Source organism: Cryptomeria japonica, chromosome 3 (assembly GCF_030272615.1).
Source record: "Cryptomeria japonica chromosome 3, Sugi_1.0, whole genome shotgun sequence".
Lineage (NCBI taxonomy): Eukaryota > Viridiplantae > Streptophyta > Pinopsida > Cupressales > Cupressaceae > Cryptomeria > Cryptomeria japonica.
The window spans coordinates 288849462-288872730 of NC_081407.1; the positions used below are offsets into that span (position 1 = coordinate 288849462).

Consider the following 23269-nt stretch of genomic DNA (forward strand, 5'->3'; position numbering starts at 1 on the left):
AAGGTTTATTTATTTATATTCATATATATATTTATTTACATTTTATATTTTTATATCATGTATTTAATTGTTCACACTTAATAACACTTAATATTTTATTATATATTTCAAACTTATATATGTATTAATAATTTTATTGTCTATTATTATATATATAACAATATTCATTTTTTTTTATAAATTTAAAAAATAAAATAAAATCCTTTTTATTGTTTTGGTTGCACCCCCCACCACGTGGTGGGTGGTCCTGCCCATCACCCCCACCGCCCCCCCCACTACGTGGTGGGTGGTGTTGGCAACACCAGCCACTACATGGCAATATATATATATAATTTTTTATTTTTTTACTACTATCTATTTTATATCCAACTGACTTAATGCTAAAATAACAACAGTTTCGAGAAAGAAATGAGGGTTTTGACAACACCCAAAATGTAGAGATTCAGTCAATGGGGGGGTTAACTAAAATAAGATTGAAATCAGAAATTCCTCTTGGGTTTTCTTTCCCCCAATCCAACCAAGGAGGTTTATTTTCAAGAGTGAAGTTAAAATGGAGTTTTCCCCAGCAAACTTAAAATGACAGTATATCATTTTGCACATAAAACCCATTGAAAGAAACCAGATTTTGAATTCATGAGGGAAAGGAAACTAAGATCTCATTTTTAATTTTTGTTTGCTTTCAGATCATGGAATAAAGAAGTTTGGGCAGCAACAAAGCCCTACCTCGTATTGGAGACAAATGGTGAAAAGAGAGAAGTTTGGGCAGCAACAATCCACCAGCAACAAGATTTTTCCAGCTCTTCAATCCCCTTCAAAATCTCTAGCAATCTTCTTCTCCCCAAAACCACCAAAAATCCCCAAAAACATGTGTAGAGAAAGAATCCCCCAAAAGAAAACCCTAGCTACTTTGTCAAGAGAAAATGTAGTAAAAATAAAATATTGAAATTGCCATATCTCATTTTATGGGATTTAAAAATCTATTCCCTCATAAGATTTTTTTTAAACAACTTCCAAATTAGAAAATGGAATATTAAAGTATATATATATATATATATATATATATATATATATATATATACGTGATTTAAAAATCCAACAAACTAATTCCATTAAATAATCAACTTCTCAATACTAACTGAATAGAAATCGAATCTGACATTAAATAAACAATACAATTAAAATGATCGAGACAAATAAATAATTTTAAGATTAAAATATTTAAATGACAATAAAGTCAATAATGCGAAAATCAACAAATATTCAATAAATTAAGCTGGTTTAAAAAGTAAATGGCCAAATAAAATCTCGAAATCTCAACATGAGCATTAACCAAATTTTAAACGTGAAAATAGCAAATAATTAAAAATCGTTAAATCTTAATAACTTTTAGAATAACAAAATTACTAACGAGGCCATAACTAGTATTAAGTAACCACTCAAACACGATCAATCAAATGTTGAAATTAAATACGCTAAATAATAAATCAATGACCACTCGGAGAACTTAAATAAAATAACTGAATAATCAACTAACCATGCCACATACTCACAAGTCACGACGACAATGACGACATGGCAAACTTGCCAAGACTGATAACAAGGACTCGAAGTCAAACCTAGACCTAGAGGGCGGGAGGGGAACCAATGACATCTTCGAACCACATATTGCCATTGGGAAGGGGCACGCTCACACCTGTCAAGCTAGGGGAGCTTACAACTAGTTGCCCAAGAAGAATGAATGTCTTAGTACTTACAACCTTGCAACCAAAAAATGATACATGTGCATATATATATATATATATATATATATATATATATATATATATGCACATGTATCATTTTTTGGTTGCAAGGTTGTAAGTACTAAGACATTCATTCTTCCAGGGGAGCTTACAACTGGTTGCCCGGGAAGAATGAATGTCTTAGTACTTACAACCTTGGAACCAAAAAATGATACATGTGCACATATATATATATATATATATATACGTACATAACAGACAAGTGGAAGAATATCGCAATGACATATCCCGCTCACAATGAGTGATGTGACGTTGAAAACCCCACGCATACAGTCAAACAATAGTCATACAATGAGCAATGCATCTTACATAAACCAAAATTGGGTTTAGTATGTCCATCTCATCATAAGAAATAATCAATGAAATCTATCCATCTAAGCATCAACATGAAATAAATACATGTAGCAATGAGAGCATCATCGTGATATCTAATCACATAAGTTCGCAACGAAGCATGAAAAAAATCAATGTTATTAGTGTAGACGTATAAAAATGACCATATTCTTAAATGAATATTTTATGTTCATTTCTCTATTTAATTAAATCCAATTTAATTAAATTATCCACATTCCTCTATTTAATTAAGTAAATTACTCAATTTATTTAAATTAAATTCATTATACCCATTTAATGAATAAATCATTTTATTCAATTAAATCCCCCCTATCCACTTTTAATTAAATTCAAATTTAATTAAATAGTTATCCTAAATTGAATAAATCAAATTTATTTAATTGCAACCAAATTGAATGAAATTCTTTATTTCAATTAAATCCTATTATCCCTCCATCCACTTGCAAAATCCCAAACCCCTTTCTAATCCCTTCTAGAATCTTCTAATCGCTTCTAATTAACCTAACCCCTCCTCTAAACTTTGTCACATCCCTAAGCAAAGGGAAGTCACTTCTCAAAACCTCAAAGTCTTTGATAACCATTAAAGGCTTCAAGTCTTCAACCACTAAATTCCTCAAAGTCTTTGATAACCATTGAAGGCTTTCAACCTTCAACCACTTAATCCCCAAAGTCTCCAATAACCATTAATGGTTAACTCAAACCCTCCTACATGGTTAAAACATTTGTTTTGACTCAACCTTCATCCAACCCAAGGGTCTCATCAGGCCATTAATGCTTTGACCATGATTATCTCTTAATCATTTGCACAAAGGTTTATCCTTGGATTAACTCTTAATCCATTGGGTAATCTTAATTTAGACTTGACCCTTAGCCTCTAGATAACCATGAGGTCTTCTCAGGCATTCAATGTCTCCAACCCCTTCTCTCAATCCAACCCTATGTTGACACTTGTCACCATTTCATTGGTGCCAATTACAAACATGGATCCCCAACTTTCAAACTCAACCCTTGATTAAACCATTCAATCTTGACCATCCATTTCCCTGTTCTTGCTATAAATAGAGCTCTCATTCCTCCATATCAATCATCCTTCAAATTTGTAGCATCACACTTATGCTCAAATACATTCAAGCTTTCTCATTTCATATATGCTCATCATTTAGCCTCTTTTAGATCAGGAATTAGACTAAATATGCATGTTTAGAATAATTTCTTTATCATTTTAGCTCAATCATAGACTAAATATATTATGCTAGGATAGTACTCATACTAACCTTGTCATCTTATCATCCAGTTTATTGCATTTCTAAGATCATACATAGCTTAGCATACCTTTCACACTAAAAACTATCAGTGCATCCCTCGTTCTTGCATTTGCCATCCCTGAACCATTTTGCTCAGTAATCTGAGAGCAAAACATTGGTTTGAGGGACATTGTGAGATAGAGAACCATGGGACCCACCTTGGGAAGTTGAGTAATACGTTGTTACTCCATAGCTTGCACCAAGAAGTCCTATGTGTGTGTGTGGACTAGTATTATAACATGTTTTCACATATTGAGTTTTATCAGTCCACTTTTCCCGCATACAATTAGAAGTCACGAAGCATACAATATCTATCAATGATCATCAATGAGCATATATAAAAGCCAAAATACATCTATGCATCACATCAATCCAAGAAAGTCTATCATATCCATCACACAAAATAATTGTCTAATCGATTCTATCAAAATGGAGAGTCTGCTCAAGTGTGGGCATTACATCAAATGCAAATCGACTAAATGAACAATCCTAATGTAGCATAGAAAATTATACATATCATGTTGCATGATAACAATGCAAACTATGTTTTTTGATCTGTGATGAGTTATGTTATAGTTGATCTTATGGAGGTGAGTGAAATATATATAAAGAGGATGCATGTTGGCAAAGATGATGGACATAAGAATGAATTCTTAAATGAGATCATTGTGTGAAGAATAGAGAAAGTAAATGTAAACATCACACTGTGTAATTCACATCAAGTCAAACAGAGAAGAGATGGAGAATGAATTAGAGAGAAGAGTTGATGCATAGATCAGAGAGTTACAAATCATTTGTAACGAGGTGCTTAAACTATATTTGAATATTTGTTCATTTTAATCGTCTGAGTTGGTGCTCAAATAGGGAGTTGGTGCTCCTTTAGGTTGGTGCCCATTAATCTTAGGGGTTGGTGCTCCTTTAGGTTGGTGCCCATAAATCTCAGGGGTTGGTGCTCCTTTGGGTTGGTGCCCATAAACCTTGTAATCAAAATTTCATTCTGAGGCTGGATTAGAGAAGAAGACTCTAGCAACATTTCTCCACAAGGTTTTTCCCCATTGTGGGTCTTCCTTGTATATCTTGTGTTATGAGTTTTCCTTCTACGTGTGTCTGCGGATTAGTTTACTATCTTTGCTCGTAGTTGCTTCATCTTTATTTTTAGGGCTTTAATCTTTTAAAAAGTTCAAGTTTTGAGTTACCACTGATTTACCCCCCTCTCAGTGGTTCATTTGCCTTCCTTCAATTGGTATCAGAGCCTTAGGTTCCCTATTAGAAAAGCTTTCTCCAGATTGGGTATATTTTGGTTTGTGAACACAATGGCTAGGAATGAATCCTTGTTTGGTAAACTACCAATGTTTGATGGCACTAACTATGCTTTCTTGAGTAGAAGAATGGAAACATATTTGTCATCCCAAGGTTATGATGTCTAGATGTCAGTTAAAAATGGTTATATTGTCCCTGCCACTCCTACCGATCTTGATGGAAAAAGGGAATATGAATAAAATGGTAAAGCCAAGCAAGCTATCTTTAGTGGATTATCAGATAAAAAATTTGTTTATGCACTATACATCTGCAAAAGAAACATGGGAGAAGATGCATAAAATCTATGAAGGAGATGAGAGAGTGAAGGAGGCTAAACTGCATATTCTTCGAGTTCATTTTGAAGCTCTGAAGGTGAAGGAAGAAGAAAACATTGTTGACTATCTACAAAGGGTGGATGAAACAATTAATGCAATAAGAGGACTTAGAGAAGACATTTCAATAATTTATAGTCAAGAACGTGATGAGGTCATTAACAATAAGGTATGACACAAAAGTCTCTACTATTAAAGAAGATAAAGACCTAAAAAACATTCTCCATGGATGAATTATTTGGATCATTATTTGCATATGAAATGAGTGTTGAACCATCAAAGAAAGAAGTTGCCTTCACCTCTGAGAAGACAGGGAAAGAGACTACAAGTTGTGTTGATGATGAAGAATTAGATGATGTTAAAGCAAAATTTGTAAGGAAATTAAAAAAAAGGATCAAGTAAGTATAAAGGAAAACTTTCTTTTCAATGTTTTGACTATGGAAAAATAGGACATATTGTTGCTGAGTTTCCTTATAAGAAGGAAGATAATGATGAGGAAAGTATTAAGGATAAAAGTAAAAAAAATAATAAATCTAGGAGAAGGAACTTCCAAAAGAAGAAAATTCATTACACTATTGATACTGATGTCTCTGATGATGAAAATGAGTCAGCTGAGAATTGTAGTGAAGATGAAAAACAAACTAATCTCTTCATGGCCCAAGAGATCCAGAATGAGGAGAAAACATCAAGGTGTGATAGTGGATCACAATCCAACAATCAAAATTTATTTGACAGTGAAGATGAAATTGATGTTGAGGTGGATCTTAGAGAAGAGTTAATAGGTGCTCTAGTTGAATAATTATACAAGGTAAGGAAAGAATATAAAAAATACAAGAAGTTAGCCATAAAGGAAAAAGATCGGCTAAGCAAAATCCTTGAAGAATATAATCTGAATATTGTTACCTTAACAACTCAATTAGAAGATTCCAAAAAGATGTGTGAAGTTATAAAATCAGATTTGGAAATCAAAGAAAAGGAATGTCAAAAAGTGGAAGAAGAAACAAATAATCCTAGGAAAGAGCTTGACCAATGCAAGGATGATCTCAAGATGAGGCTAAAATGTGAAAGCATCACCAATGCATTGAATGATATGTTGAATAAGCAAAAACATTCAAAATATTCTATGGGCATAGGATATGAGACTAGTTGGGCAATTGAGAAAGTGGTGTGTATTGCACCCAATACTGACACAGAAGTAGGTCATAATGTCGACTTAGAAACGGTCCAGATTTTTTAAATCTTAGGTTGGCATGTTAACAGAATGTCTTGGGACTTGATTTGACAACTATTTGATGCATTTTTTTGTCAAATTACGGATTGGGAAAGATAAGAACGAATGCAAATCGACTAAATGAATGATCCTAATGTAGCATAGAAAATTGTACAGATCATGTTGCATAATAACGATGCAAACTATATTTGTTTGATCTATGATGAGTTATGTTCTGGTCGATCTTATGGAGGTGAATGAAATGTATATAAAGAGGATACATGATGGAAAAGATGATGGATGTAAGGTTAATGAATTATTAAATGAGATCAGTGTGTGAAGAACGAAGAAAGTAAGTGTAAACATCACAATGTGTAATTCACATCAAGTGAAACAAAGAGGAGATAGAGAATGAATTCGAGAGCAGAGATCAAAAGAGTTGGTGAAAAGACAAGATAGAGTACAGTGAATTATTGCAAAGATCAGAGAGTTACAAAACATCATTTGTAACAAGGTGCTTAAACTATATTTGAATATTTATTCATTGCAATCGTCTGAGTTGGTACTCAAATAGGGGGTTGGTAGTCCTTTGAGTTGGTTCTCCTTTGGGTTGGTGCCCATAAATCTCAAGGTTTTGTGCTCATAAACCTTGTAATCAAACTTTCATTATGAGGCTAGATTAGAGCAGAAGATTACAATAACATTTCTCACCAAGGTTTTTCCCCATCGTGGTTTTTTCTCGTATATCTTGTGTTATTGGTATTCCTTCTATGTGTTGGAAATATGCCTCAATTTCTCCTGACCAGTGTTTGAGTTGATCGGGGTAACTTACCCCGATGAAACAGCTTGCAGGAAGGTATCGGGTTGTGCTTTCCCGATGGACTCTTCCTATCAAAGTAACCTTGGCCGATGAATTTGACTTCTCAGAATGGTTGTCATTCGCTACACCAAAGTCTTGATGTGTTATCTGTATTCCGGTTGGAATGCTTCGCATATCAGAATAGTTGTTTATAAGTCATCCTGATGACCCGACGAAGTCGACTTCGGTCATCGGGGTAACTTCGGCTATCGGGAGGATTGGATGGGAGTTGTGCTGATAACTGATGGATCCACCTTGGGTAATTGGAGTGTTATCGACTATCAAAGAATCCATGTTGAAGTTCAGTCAATGCCTGATGGTTCCGGTCTCAAGCGGTTGATATGCCATCGGATATCAGGAGTGAAGTTTTATGGTCGTGTCGATGCCCGATGGATCTGCCTTCAGTATCATCAGGGATCAGGAGTTTGATTTTCTTCTTGTGTTGATGCTCGATGGTTCTGTCTTGGATCATCGGTGTATCTCTGCTTATCGGAGTAACAGTTTTGATGTTATGCCGAAACCCAATGAGGTCGCCTTCAGCGATCGGGTTGATCGAGGATCAGGGAGACAACAGGAAGGTTTTGTCGATGTCCCGATGGGATCATCTCTGGGTCATCGGGAGGTTGGAGTAACTCGTTTGGAGTCTTTCTGATGGCCGATGGGGAAATATCCGACTGCGGATGGCTGCCCGGACCGAAGTCCAAAAGACAAGTAGGCGGACACTCAGAATGTTTCTTTCGGGGTACTTGAATATGAACCGACCTGACTTCTGGATGAATGTGGGATAATTGGTTTCCATGAGTTCATGAACCGACTGGCAGTCGCTCGACGGTTACACTCTGAAGTTGTTATTCTAACTGACAAGAATGTAATGATCTGATTTGACAGATGGCATGTTTGCAGTCAGAGGATCAGAGTGATCATTGTTGTATTCTGTGGGGAGTTATTTTATAATTCAGAGTGTGGTCAAGTAGAGCATAAGTTGAACGAAGGTTGAGAAAAGCAGAGTGAAGCGATAGGTCTGTGCTGATCAGAGAAGAACATAGTGACTATGAAGGGATGTAGAGAGGCTATGTTGTTGTAGTCTTGAATGTTATGCATGATGTTATAGTAGAGTTTCGAACTGTGTAGACTGAGAATGAATACCTTCTCTATTAAGACTGTATCTTTATTGTAATCTTTTTACTATAAATAAAGTAGTCTTTCAGTTAGGTGGTGGGTTTTTTCCCATAAGGGTTTTCCCACGTAAATCTTGGTGTTATTTCTCTATGTGTTTGGATATTTGAATCATCTATCTGTGTCATCTTAATGTGTTGCAAAATAATTTTAAAATACATTCTTTCTTGATCCCCTATTGAATTGACGATAGGAGAGCATTTCTGCATCTGGCTTTCCTTACAAGTGGTATCAGAGCCATTTAGTTGTGTTATCCTTGTTGGGTAGGGTTGTTTTGTGTCAATTCTATTTTCAGTGGGAATCTAGCAGAGTATCTGGTTTGCAGATTGAGATGGCACACACTTCTGGATGAGTGGACATTGAGAAGTTCAATGGTTCAAACTTTGAGTTGTGGAAACTCAAGATGGAAGATTTGCTAGTTGATCGAGATCTGTGGGTTGCTATGTTTGGACAAAAACCTTCAAGCATGAAGCAAGAAGACTGGGATCTTGCAGATAGAAAAGCCAAGGGATTGATTAGACTCTATTTGGCAGACTTTGTTCTGTTAAACGTTCATGAGGAAAAGACTGCACATTTTCTATGGAAGAAACTTGGAGATATTTATCAGGGGAAATCTATGGTAAACAAGTTGTTTCTGAGGAAGAAGTTGAATTCCTTGAAGATGGACAAGGGTACATCTATTGCAGATCATCTGAATGTTTTCAACATGATGGTTGCTCAGCTAACTTTCGTGGGAGTCAACATTGATGATGAGGATCGATGTATGATTTTATTATGTTCTCTGTCTGACACATGGGATCATCTGGTAATGGTCATTGGGAGTACAAAAACCACTTTCAAGATGGAAGAAGTGGTTGCTTCATTGCTATTAGAAGAAACACAAAGGAAATATTCTGAGATGGTCAAGGAGGCCCTTGCTGTTCGTGGCAAGACAGAGGACAAGAAGTCTAAATCCAAGTTAGAGGAAAGTTTTGCTCTTGGAAAGAAGTCCAAAGAGAAGTGTTGGAACTATGGGTAGGTTGGTCACATTCGGAAGGATTACATAGTGAAGAAGAAGAAAGAAAACAAGAGTTCTTCTGATTCTGGGTCCTCTCTGAATGAGGATGGTGATGAATACTAAGAGGGGGGGTGAATTAGTATACCAAAAATTACTGTACTTAAACACTTTAATAGTCTAGCAGTAACCAGGAAAACAGTTTAGCAAACAAACCGGTTAACACACATGCAAACCAAATAGAAAATAATGCATTCACCCACAAAAGCACAACCACCATAACACAAGAGATTTTGATGTGGAAACCCAAATGGGAAAAACCACGGTGAGATGAAACTCACAAGTAACTATCTGCAGAATAGTAACCAGACCAGTTAAGGTCATACAATGTTCTTTACTAGAACAAATCCTGTTAGGAATCTCAATCTCTGTTAGGAGATAAGTTCGATTAAAGACTACCTTGTGAGATGATTTCAGATCCACAGATGTGAACCACCTTGTTAGAGGATTTATAAAGGCTTTTCTGGGCCTACCCGATTAAGGGTTTCTAACTTGTCAAAGATGTGAGTAATCAACAAGTGAATGATCCAGGAAATGGCATAGTCTACTTGATTAGATCCATTGTATCTCATAGCTAATGCATTTCAGCATTACTTTAGTCTTCAGTAACTCCTTACTCTATTACAACTCACAGACTTGATCTTCTCAGTTAAGATCGCACATTTAAGAGTTCATCAACCACCACAAACCCTCTTAACCTCACACATACTAAAACTCTAGACACGATGTCCTTAAAAGGAATCTGATTTCATGTCGGTCCAATAGGATTACATTGCAAGTTCCTAGGTTCATTGTATCTAGACACATTTGGTAACACGACACAAAATCACCGTCAAAGTGTCGGTGGATGGTAACTCATCACAAAAATATACCAGTTGGTAACTCATCACAGAGTATTACCGGTTTGTCCAACTTTCTGATTACCGGTTGGTGACTCAGAGTAATACCGGTTTAATGGATTACCGGTTGACAAAAATTGAAGACTGGGAAAAAGATAACTACCGCTTCTGGCTCCTTTGCTCCGCTCCGCTTGAGATCCTTAAACCGCTTGATCTCTCTATGTCGCTTAGATCTTTATACCGCTTGAGATCGGTAAACACTTTCTGCATAACAACAGTAGTCTAAAGACTACAACATGATACCAGTTTGGAACAATTACCGGTTGAGCATAATTCATAAATTCTCAAAGTGATCTCATAGCAAGTGTGTGTCCATCAATGACAATCACAACATAATCATCAAAATGCCAACAAATGGAAATGCCTTCTGAGATACTTTGGCAAGTCAGACATCTGGTGGTGTCTGGTTCAATCATGATGCCATGTGAGACTAGGTACCATGGGTCTTTGGCAGTGATGCAGATTCATCATTTGATGGTGAATGTTCTTCATGTGACTGAAGATGCTGACATCTTGAGGATCCATAATGGGGTCCTTGGTAGAGATGTTGTTTATGTCATATTTTGACATGTTTTCCTTAGTTAGGATGTGTAATATTATGTCTGGTTACACTCTTGAGATGCATTTAGAGTTATGGCATGATATGGAGGTGCTCATATGGAGCATGTTATCTCTTTGGATGAGATGTTTTAGATCATTTTTGTCATGTTTATATTCCTGATTCTGCAGTTGGAAGTTTGACAATGATCTAGTTTTTTATTTTTATATTTTGAGTACATTGATCATATTGTTTGATACTTCATGATAATGTGGTTATGCATTTGAAGTTTTGGCATGGGCTGATCAGCTACAGGTGCTCTTGGAAACATGGAAACATAGATGGTGCTGATTTGGAATGAGTAATAGGTTCAACTGAAAGGCATTCATCTGTGGTAACACAGTTAGCATTTAGAGGTGAAGAAAGGGTATGATACAGGGTGCTGTGAAGACTTGCTTGCAGGTTCTTTGTTTATGGTTAGTATTGTGAATGCTCTTGGTACAAAGGTTTTATTTACTTCTATGTAATGTTGAAAAAAGGATCTTTTTCAATTCTGACATTACCTATGCAGTGGGAGATTCTTGGTGTGTATGTGACTGTCATTGCACTTGAAGTTTGAGACTGTGAGTAACAGGTTGTATATGTCAATGATTTTAAATATCTTGTTATATTATGAAGGTATGTATAGTTGGATGTACTAGCACTTGTTGTGGGTTCTATTCTAGCTATGTTTGTAACAAATGTTGGTACATTTGAGTAGCCTTGGGAACGTGAGGTTTGTGTTTTGGGAGTCAGAGTTATGTTTTTCTCAGTAGATAGATTTTATGTGTGTCTAGTGGCAGTGGCATGCAAGAAGGTGGGAGTATCCATGAATGGGATGAGACTTCTCTGCATGTGTCTCAGTGGTGCACAAAGTAAACTATATTTTCTGATGGTTTATGATCGAGTGGTGTATCAACATTGATGGGCTTTTGAGTCCATGGTTCTCAGTTGAGTTTGTAAGTGTTCGGCATGGTAGACAGGTCCAGTGAATTCCTCGACAAGTGGGAGATTGTTGGAAATATGCCTCAATTTCTCCTGACCAGTGTTCGAGTTGATCGGGGTAACTTACCCCGATGGAACAGCTTGCGGGAAGGTATCGGGTTGTTCTTTCCCAAACTCTTCTTATCGAAGTAACCTTGGTCGATGAACTCAACTTCTTAGAATGGTTGTCATTCGCTACACCGAAGTCCCGATGTGTTAGTTGTCTTCCAATTGAAATGCTTTGCATATCGGAATAGCTATTTATAAGTCATCCCGATGACCCGACGAAGTCGACTTCGGTCATCAAGGTAACTTCGGCTATCAAGAGGACTGGATGGGAGTTGTGTCGATAATCGATGGATCCACCTTGGTTCATTGGAGTGCTATCGGCTATCAGAGAAGCCATGTTGAAGTCCGGTCGATGTCTGATGGTTCCGGTCTCAAGCGGTCGATATGCCATCAGATATCGGGAGTGAAGTTTTATGGTCGTGCCAATGCCCGATGGATCTGCCTTCGGTGTCATCGAGGATCAGGAGTTTGAGTTTCTTCTTGTGTCAATGCCCAATGGTTTCATCTTGGACCATTGGTGTATCTCTACTTATCAGAGTAACAATTTTGATGTTATGTCGAAACCCGATGAGGTCGCCTCCAGCGATCGGGTTGATCGAGGATCGGGGAGACAATAGGAAGGTTTTGTCGATGTCCCGATTGGATCATCTTTGGGTCATCGGTAGATCAGAGTAACTCGTTTGGAGTCTTTCTGATGGCCGATGGGGAAATATCCGACTGCGGATGGCCACCCGGACCTAAGTCCAAAAGACAAGTAGGCAGACACTCAGAATGTTTCTATCAGGGTACTTGAATGTGAACCGACCCAACTTCCGGATGAATGTGGGATAATTGGTTTCCACGAGTTCGTGAACCGACTAGCAATCGCTCGACGGTTACACTCCGAAATTGTTATTCTAACTGACAAGAATGTGATGATCTGATTTGACAGATGGCATGTTTGCAATCAGAGGATCAGAGTGATCATTGTTGTATTATGTGGGGAGTTATTGTATAATTCATAGTATGGTCAAGTAGAGAATAAGTTGAATGGTGGTTGAGCAGAGAAAAGTGAAGCGATAGGTCTGTGCTGATCAGAGCAGAACGAAGTGACTACGAAGGGATGCAGAGAGGCTACGTTGTCGTAGTCTTGCATGTTTGTAGTCTTGAATGTTCTACATGATGTTATAGAAAAGTTCCGAACTGTGTAGACTGAGAATGAATACCTTCTTTGTTAAGACTATATCTTTATTGTAATCTTTTTACTGTAAATAAAGTAGTCTTTCAGTTGGGTGGTGGGTTTTTTCCCATAAGGTTTTTCCCACGTAAATCTTGGTGTTATTTCTCTATGTGTCTGGATATTTGAATCATCTTTCTGTGTCATCTTAATGTGTTGCAAAATAATTTTAAAAGGCATTCTTGCTTGATCCCCTATAGAATTGACGATAGGAGAGCATTTCCGCATCTGGCTTTCCTTACACTATGTGTGTGTGAAGATTAGTTTAATATCTTTGCTCGTAGTTGCTTGATCTTTTTTTTAGGGCTTTAATCTTTTAGAAAGTTCAAGTTTTGAGTTGCCACCGATTCACCCCCCTCTTAATGGTTCATTTGCATTCCTTCAGTATATATGTACAACAATAATGAGTACACAAATTTGTATCATAGAAGGGTAAACTCAAGTCTAGGTGGTTGGTTTGGTTATATGGGTAGCTATTACATGGAGCCTATAAATCAAGTCTATTTGAGACCCTCTTTGTGTTTGTAGGCCTGTAACCAACCCATTCAACTTTGTTGTCTCCTTTGAGATACAACTCACACTCTCATATCCTTTTTATTTGATACATGAGCTCCAAGACCCTCGAATGATCTACTTCTAACAGTGCAAGTCATTTGACTCTATCTAGGTCTACTTAACTCTACTCAACTTGGATTTGTAGAGTGTCACATGTAGACTTTGCAATCTTTTCTCTTGTGATTGGTAGGTCTTGTGTTGCTATAAGTGTTATTAGTTGGTCCCTTTTAAAAAAATCAAAATATTATAAAAATTCATAGATTCCATCTATATCTAATTGCTCTGTTTTAAATTGAAAACTATTTAAGGCAACATAATGTTTTTAGATTTTATGGGAATAATAAGGCCTTTGAAAGATCATTATAAAAAAACTAAAAAGAATTTGATTTTTCTTGAGAAGAACTTACATATATGTTTTAATATTACTGAATTGCATTCTAAGGGTTTCTAAATCAAAGCAAATATGGACCATCTCAACTAGACACACAGTAGAAGGTTAAATAAATTAAAATTTGAAGTCTATTTCAACCATGGGGGAGAAAATACTAGAAAGGCTTGTGAAAATGGACCCTAATAAAACTAGTTTGGGGTTCTTATAGTTTGAACCAACCTAATGATTAATGTGTGTGCAATCTATTATGGAGAATATTAATTTTGGTTTAAGGGTAGAGTAATACATCTTATTAAACAATGTATAAGATAAGTGGAGGGTTATATACCTCATTAATTAAACTATGATAAATGAAAGAGTTGTATACCTCATCAATTTCAAATTAAGGTGAATGGGGATGCTTAAATAAGTTGAGCATCATCCAAAAATATCAATGGTTATTTTTACCCTTTACATCAAAAAAAATTGTAGCATGTTGAAGTTCATTATATTTAAATGGATTGAGACAACTCATTGAATAATATAAGGTAAATGGAAACAAATATCTAGATTGGTAGTGACCTAAAATAATGCCTTTATCTTTTTATGAAAGATGAAATTGTGTATACAATTGAGAATACAAACGATAATAAATCATCAAAGAATGATGAAGACCTGGGCTATTTTTTTATCAAGGTTAAAAAAGATTAGATTGTAGATGATTGTATAGAAAGGAAATTTATTTACATACTTCTAGAATTATTATCAATAGAGGTATAATTAAGTTTATTCCAAACTAAGAGGGCACAAAAGAGATTGAGATCTAGAGACCACAATATTGGATGTGTCATACAAGCTTTTGGATATTTAAGCTAAATAGTATTATTCTAAAATATTGTCTAAAATCAAAATAAGAATTGTGAAGGTTTTTACTATTCAACACATAGATATATAGAGAAGGGGGGTGAATTAGTATATGTCGGTCTCAACTTCAAATAAAAAACAAATAAAAAAAGTTATTGGATCTCACATTATCATTGAAAGAACTATGCAAATGATAAACATAAACACACATCAACACATGAGAAGTCCAAATATATGTGGAACCCAGAACCTGGGAAAAACCATTATAAGAATAACTACTTGGATCTACTACCAAAATCCAACCTCACAGAAATAATAAAGAACTGATAATATTTTGTAGGCACCAACCCTCGGGAACTATAACCTTAGATGGAGACACCAATCCCCAATTAAATTTGTAGGCACAAACCTATAAGAGACACCAATCCTCTAATTCATGAACTAAGAACCAGCTTAGATAATGAGGCACCAACCTCAATTACAACAAGTAATATGAAAGACATGGCATGCAAACCTTCAAGCATTAGCCTTCAACATGTCTCCGATCTGATGTTATTTAGAACACTCTCATAATTTCCATGAGATTTATGGTTTAGTTTGCACACTTATACAAAAGTTGAGTAAAGATTGCACAAGTTTTTCCACAGTTAACATACACACACTCCCACTTGAAATGAAACTAAATCAACAACATATGCATTCCAACATTAGTTACATTCTCAACTCAATCGAGAACATGTTTCCAACATTCATAAGTCGAACATGAGAATAAACCTTAAACCATATGTGTAATAGGCCCAGTCCAAAAACCAACAAATTACACCAGGAGTGAGATCACGTCGTTTGTTACCCAACATAAACTCAATTGGTCCCAAACAACCTTCACACACTTCCTCTAGCTCCAACACATGTTACAATACTCTGGCATATTAATCAGGAATATCAACATATTCATCAACCTAACATTGTGACCACTCTATTACTTATAGTTTTTTGTCTACTCAACCAAATCCTCTGAAACTCTAGAATTAAAAACTTCATGTGTCACTTTGCTTTACTTCCAAACCACAATCCATAATACATGTTTGCAATAGAATGCAGTACCAAAGATCATCCTAGTGCATCAGGGTGCACATATATTTATGAGCAACAAACTTTAGAAACCTATCGTAGACACTTCTAGACAATATCACATGTGTTAGACAATTAGGAGCAACTAATAGTGTAGAAGAATGATAACATTAAGAGATATATCAAACATACTTGACTCTATCCTTCAAATGCTTTGCATGTCATGACATAAATAATTAAAATTTTAGCAAACTTTCATATACCTGGACATCATTGATAACATAGACAGCTCCTTGACACGCACCTTTGGCATCAATGACAACACAATGTTCCAACAATTACACCAAAATGTTTGAAGACTTTTATTGAGTGGTTGAGATTTTGTTTAAAGATGCTCTCAACATAGGTAGATATCAAAGAAGTATTGTCAAAAACCTTCTAAACTTAGAGGAATATTAAGACAGAATGTCCTTTAGCTCATTCCATAGATATAAGATGGTAATTGAGGCTATTCATTACCTCATGAGGGAAAACAATTTTCATCCTCTTGTTAAAATAACCACTTTACCAAAATAAGATCTAGTCTTCTTGAGCTACATATAATTTTAATATAATAAAATCATAGTTTAAGTTTTTGCATTTTATATTCATTGTTCATATTCTTGGTTCAAGAATATGTTTTGCTATATTGGTCACTCTATTTGAAAATAAATAGAAAACTCCCAAAGATACTTCTAATGGTTTCCAACTTTTAAAAACATCAAATCTCTAAATTGATGGGAGTGTAAGAATGATTCTTAGTTTTGTACCATGGCGAGCGAGGAATGTCCTAACTAAAGGTGAAGAACCCTCTCACTATTGTACATGATCCTTAATTTTTTTTTGAATGAACAAATCTTGAGATTCTACTCTATATATTCTTCCAATGATATTAAGGTGGGAATCCATTTTTGGATTTAGATAAGTTTGAACCTCCCAACAAATGAATAGCCTTCCATATGAAATTCAACATGATTTAATCTCACAATAGCTACACTTAAAATTGTTAATCAAACTATTTAAAATCACACTTTTTTTATTTGGAATATTTATCAAAACTATTAACATGCCTATATGAATCCAATTGCTAATGTAGTTATATGTACCTACCAACATGCATGGAATTCAGTAATGTAAGGAAAATACACACATTGTAAATGTGTTGTGTCACACGAACATCAAACTTTTGAAGAGTTAAGGTCCCTTTAGAAAACATTCATTGATTATGTTATATAGTCATTGTATTCTACCACATTGATCACGTTCAAAATGTTTTGGTTATTAGCGCGTGGAGCACTTTGAAAAGGTGGGCCATTTATTTATGGCACGTTGATCACATTAAAAATATTTGGAGCACTTCGAAAAAAGAAGGGACATTTCTTTATGACACGTTGCTCACGTGGAGAATGTTTTACTCATGTAGCACGAGGCCACGTTGGAAATAGCTGCCATCACGGGATTTATAGTTAGGCAAGACAAACCTTTGAAAATTTTGCAATTTAAAAACGCGCAAACGTGTGCCAATTTAAGATATTTCCATCCAACAATTTTGAGTTGCGTCTGTTTTTAAAAGGGGGATAGAATTCTTAATTTATTTCATTTATCGCTGGCCCCGAAAAGGGTGAGTTCTAGATACCAACTTTAAAGTTCTTTATATGCATTCGTGTTTTTAAAAAGTCGTCTAATATTTTACTATGTCACACTTTTCTTGTGAGGAAATAGTGCTAGTACAAATGATAATATGTCTAAGTGCAAATGATAGATTTGCATCATTGAAATGGATTTTTGTATTGTTATGGGTTATTTTAGTGTTTTTTTTTTTTTTTTTTTTGTCAAATTTAAATAGTTGGAGTGTTTCATGTAAAGTTATATTGTCAAAACTGTTACGTGATTTTTTAATTTTTTTTCTATTTTTTCTCAATTTTCAATTGTACAAATTATTATTAATAGATTAATACAAATTCAAGATGATTACTTAAAAATATGTAGGAAAAATTAAATATTTATGGGAGATGGATTCCATAAATAATTTGTAAATAAGTTGAGTAGGTCTGTTAGTCAAAATAAGCTAAACAACCACATGGAGACAATGGCAATGTATTGGGAGTTAAAGTGATAGAATTTAATATGGAATTGTTAATTGTTGTGGATATTGTGAGTAGAAAATTGTGCAAAATAAAAAGATTGAAATGCAAGTGACAACCTAGAATTACACAATTATCGAGCCTACACTCATGGTTAGGTTGCTAAAAAGGAAACCAAATTATGCAAATTATAAAAGCAATTAGAAAGTGCAAACTTAAGTTTCCTTGATTTGATTGTTCGTCGATTTGAATGTGTGCTCGATGCTACGCCTCCAAAGATGCTTGAAAACGCTCCATGATAATTGGATATGCAAAAACTAAGCTAAAATGTATGCAAGATGGATTGATGTGAGAAATCAAAATGACATTATGACATTACTATAGCATGAAAGTGGATAGATAATGAAGGAAAATGAGGATTTTAAAAAAGAATTGATGGAGATGAGAGGAGGCTTGAAAAAATGACACTTGTCTCCATTGAAGACAAGTGTCCTCTAAGAGGGCAAGTGTCATTGCAAGAAATGACAAGCGGAAGCTAAGCCACATGTCGGTTTAGGAGAGAAATACCCCCCCAAAAAAAATATTATTTTCCAAATTTGTTAAAACAAGGATTGTGCACATGATTTGGATAAGGTTCATTGAGAGGATAGGGTTGGTTAGGACCCTTGGGTTAGATGGTGGGTTAGGCTAGATGGGAGGTTAGATAAGGGGTTAAGATTAGGAGCCATGTGCTCCAAATGAATTATTTTAATTATTTTAATTCAAATAAAAGGGGTTTGGAGAAAAATAGGAACGTGAATTAAATAAAATGAATAAAATAATTATCTTACTTAATAGAGGAAAGGAAAACTGGATTAATTAATTAAATGTTCACACGAAGCATTGATTAATTAATTGGAAGGGAAAAGCAATAATTAATTAAATTATTTTAATTATTTTAATCAATACATATTGTCAAAGGATTAAATTTGATTAAATTAATTAATCAAATTTTAGCATCTACAAATATAAGGGTTATTTAATATTTATTTTTAGATTTAACTATGTTTTGTAAGTGAAACTTTAGACTATATTTGATATATAATATATATGAATTTAGGAGTGTTCCACCAACACTATTAATATGTGTTATGTTTATGTCTGGTAGATATTGAAAGATATTATTTGAAGATGAAATTATATATAGAATTCTAATAATATCAATACAAAAAGGACATGCAAAACAACAATACTTATAGTTAGTTTAAACATTAATAAAAACCATAGAAAAATGATTCTTTCAAAAGTTAGAATTGTCATAACATAAAAAGAAAAAATAGAGTTGACATTTGTACTATATTTTGTGTATATATTTTGGTTGGACAATTTTCATCATTTATATATGACTACTATGAAAAAAGGAAAAAAAATTTCCACATATTTTATTCAATACACACATCTTATAAGAAAACAACTTGGCGGGTCTAAGTCTAAGGATTTCTCAATTTATCGCCATTTTTATAAGATCCACCCCATATAAAGTTTGTCTTTATCAAAAGTCACAACTGATATACAAACGAAAGATTAAAGGTGATACTTGTAACTATATCTCGTTTAAAGTCTTCACTCAAACTAAGAATATTGCTACCATTTACATATGATTATTATAAAAAGATAAATAAAAGAAAACAACTTTCAAAATGTGAAGTTGAGGAAGAGAGACTAAAATTATTATAAAAAAAAAATGGTTGTCATTTAAATGGTTGTCATCACTATAAATGAAAACTCTAAAATATTTTGAGGAACGTGTGAGTAAGACCATTTCAATAAGCTTTCAAGGAATAGATTTGGGTCTAGGAAATTCTCAAATACATCACCAATTTTTTAGGTATGATACATTCAAATGGATGAATGTTCAATGACATTTTATTTTAATTTGTAACTTATGTTTAAGTTATTCAAGTGTTATTAATGAGATGAAAATGATTGATAAAATAATGTTGAAGATTGAAAGATTACATTTACATGTTACAATGTTAAGTTAATATATCGATAAAATCTATGTAAAAGATGTTCACAGATGTTGCTTTCAAAAATGTCTATTTTAGACTAAATTTATTATTTACATGAAATAAATAATATCTTTTACATAATTGTTTCTATAGATGTAAAGTTGGGGAAGAGAAACTAAAATTATTAGAAAATAAATAAATGATTGTCAATGTGCATTAACTATGAAACGCTTGATTCCCTTAAAAGGATGTATATGTGAGGTTGTTTCATTAAGTGTCCAAGGAATAGGTTTGGACTTAAGGAATTCTCAAAATATATCAACAACTTTTTAAATACAACATATTTCGATGCACATTAAATGACTTTATTTTTCTTTGTAATTGAGATCAAGTTATTCATTTGTTATTAGTGAGATGAAAAATATTTAATTGAAAGACTGTATATGCAAGGCTATTCCATTAAGTATCCAAGAAATAGATTTAGATTTAAAGAATTCTCAAAATATATCATCAATTTTTGAAGTATGACATATTTTGATAAATGTTAAATGTTGCATTTGATATCAAGTTATTCATTTGTTATTAGTGAGATGAAAATAATTTTAAAAAATTAACATTTTAACCAATCTAATAATATATCTATCCTTAAAATATGTAGAAAAATATCATTTTCAAAACATTTGTTATTTATTAAATTTATGATTTAAATGCAATATGTACATAATAATGAAATCTCTTTTTAAAGAGATTTTTCTTGCTAAATTACATTAACAATGGCCACTGAAAAGGGGAATTCTAGATATGAACTTCTGTTCTTTACATTCACCATGATTAAAAAATGGTGTAAGAACTTATAATTTTACAATGTCACAGTTTCCTTGTTGAGGAAATAGGACTAAATACAAATTGCTTTCCGTTTTTGATAATGTAATCAAAGAGAATCCTTAAGCTTTTGAACATCATGTGTTTAATGCTGTTTCAAAACCGTAGTTTGCTGCAGCTTCCAAAATAATTCGTTTCACTGCTTCGCTGTCCATTTCTGCACCAAATTTGTTCATCTGCACAAATCAAAAAAACCCGAGCGGTAAGAAACTCACCAACAGCCAGTCAAATTAAACAACATACAAGAGACCTCAAGATTTTCAGTACCTTAATAATGGCTGATTTGATAATCTGGCCGTCAAATGACGTGAGATTGGCATTCTGAAAATCCAGGTGAAGGGATTCAAGAGCTTTCGTCAGATCAATGAGCACGCCTGGCCCTTTCTTGCAGTAGATCCGTAAATGAAATATGCTCTCCTCGACCTTGGAAACATCCAGCTGAAATCATTCATATAAACGGAATTCCTTAGATAATACACTAGAAATGGATCATTTTGTTCATTAAAAATACGCAAATATGAAAAATGAGAAAGGGAAAAGGGGGAAAAAAACAGTTCGCTTACTTCGAGAATTACTTTTCGGCCTGGTTTCTTGACAGTGCTACTAATGCTACTAATTTCATATGAAGGAATTTCAAGATCGACATCAGTCACCACTGAATTTCCGTCAACAAACGGAGAATCTTTGTGCATGACGTCAGATTCAAGCTGCGAGATCTCAGCCTGAATGTCCTTCACTTGTTTCTGCAAGTCCTGCACATAGCTGATTGCGTCCCCCACTATTGAAGCTTTATCCATCTAGGCACAAAAAAAAACACAAATTCTAAATTAGATCTCTCGATATGATATTTGCAAAATTTCAAGAAAATGAAATACATCAAACAAATCTGTAAAGTGTTTGCATAAAATTGTATTTTAATCTTTCATATTTAAAATCATTCTCCGTGATCATTCTTCCGTATTTATCAGGCAGGTATACAGTAAGAGATAAAGCTAAAAAAAAATAGCTATTATTTAATATGTTTGTTTTCAAAATAACATTTAAATCAAAGAATCATAGTGCAATTTGTTAAGTACAATCTGAAGTATGATACAAAGATGAAGCTGAGATTGTATTTCGAACAACTTTAACAGAATTCAATATAGACTGGTGGACTGGTGCTCTTATATCAGACAACAGAAAGAAAATGAAAACTATTAGAATTTCAATCTATGAAAAAAAACTTCAAAAAATCAAAATTTGCTGGACTGTGAAAACCTAATGCCTGTAATGAAATACCTTAGTGATTTTGGGAACAAGGGCGCGCAGAGCATAAAGCCTCTCATTCAGGCGGCCGCGCCGTCTTCTCTCAGAGATCAAAGTCCTGCATTCGGAAGAACGAGCAGACTGACTCGATTTAACCGATCCTTTATCTTCCTCATTCATATTTTCCGTGTCCTCAGAAGAATATCCACATTTGACAGTATCTCCACTGCTTTTGCCTCCCTGGGGACTCGAACCGAAGACATAGGGCTGCTGTGACTGAACAAGCTCGGAGGGGCTTTCCATGGCTAGGGTCTCAAGATTTGCCTTTGCAGGCAAGTCGTGAGAAGTCCACAAGTTGTCGGTGGCAAAGCAGGTCCATCCATGCTCTGTCACACAGTCGAGATCTGTCAACAGAAGTCCATCATATTCTTCCATGGATTCCACCAAATGGCCAGGCAGTATTCCATTGAAATCCAGAAATGAGTGATTATTGTTATTACTGGCCTTTTCTCCTGATCTGTGAGTCTCCATTGATATGATTCTGAAAATGGACTGAAATGGAGGGTTCCCTTTCAGGTGTGAATGCAACTCAACCTGACCACACCACAAGAAAATATTTTGCTGCCTTGCCCACTGACTCGCCCGCTTTTTATCCTGAACTTTGAGCATAAAAAAATCTATAAATTTGTCATTGGACCTGGTGGCATGAAGCACCCTTTTCTTCTGCAACAAATTTATATTTATTAAAGTTAATGCTCGCTTCAACTTGTCTTATTTTACTCGATCTCACATCCTTCCGTTTTTCTCGTAATTTATAATAGGCCCAGTTATTATCTCAACTTCGATTCTTTCCGACTTTAAAACAAAGTTTTCTTTTTAAAATAAGATTTAATTTTTTGTTTATAATTGTTGTTAACATGTAGTCAACACTTCCAGCCAACGCAGCCGCAATTATGAACAGTAAGTGGCTGTGAAAGAAAACAACATTTAATTAAATTAATAATTATTTGAACATCAATGCTTCACCATATAA

General features: G+C 34.5%; 1 protein-coding gene across 1 annotated transcript; it reads right to left on the minus strand.

Annotated features, from left to right (window-relative positions):
* Window positions 1–20777: 20777 nt before the first annotated feature.
* On the minus strand, window positions 20778–23049 carry LOC131049378 (transcription factor bHLH35). Its single transcript, XM_057983423.2, has 4 exons — window positions 22270–23049; window positions 21555–21788; window positions 21259–21429; window positions 20778–21167 (listed from the first exon to the last, which is right to left on the minus strand). Exons 1-4 carry the CDS (start codon window positions 22903–22905, stop codon window positions 21069–21071), a joined length of 1140 nt encoding a protein of 379 aa, XP_057839406.2. The 5' UTR covers window positions 22906–23049; the 3' UTR covers window positions 20778–21068.
* Between the last annotated feature and the right edge of the window lie 220 nt (window positions 23050–23269).

Bases quoted from the DNA above. Each gene is read 5' to 3' on its own strand.
- LOC131049378 (XM_057983423.2), bottom strand. From the start codon at position 22,905: ATGCTCAAAGTTCAGGATAAAAAGCGGGCGAGTCAGTGGGCAAGGCAG. The intron at 21,789-22,269 runs GTATTTCATTAC...TTTTGTGCCTAG, and splicing joins TTGTTCCCAAAATCACTAAG to ATGGATAAAGCTTCAATAGT. The intron at 21,168-21,258 runs GTACTGAAAATC...TGATTTGTGCAG, and splicing joins TCAAATCAGCCATTATTAAG to ATGAACAAATTTGGTGCAGA.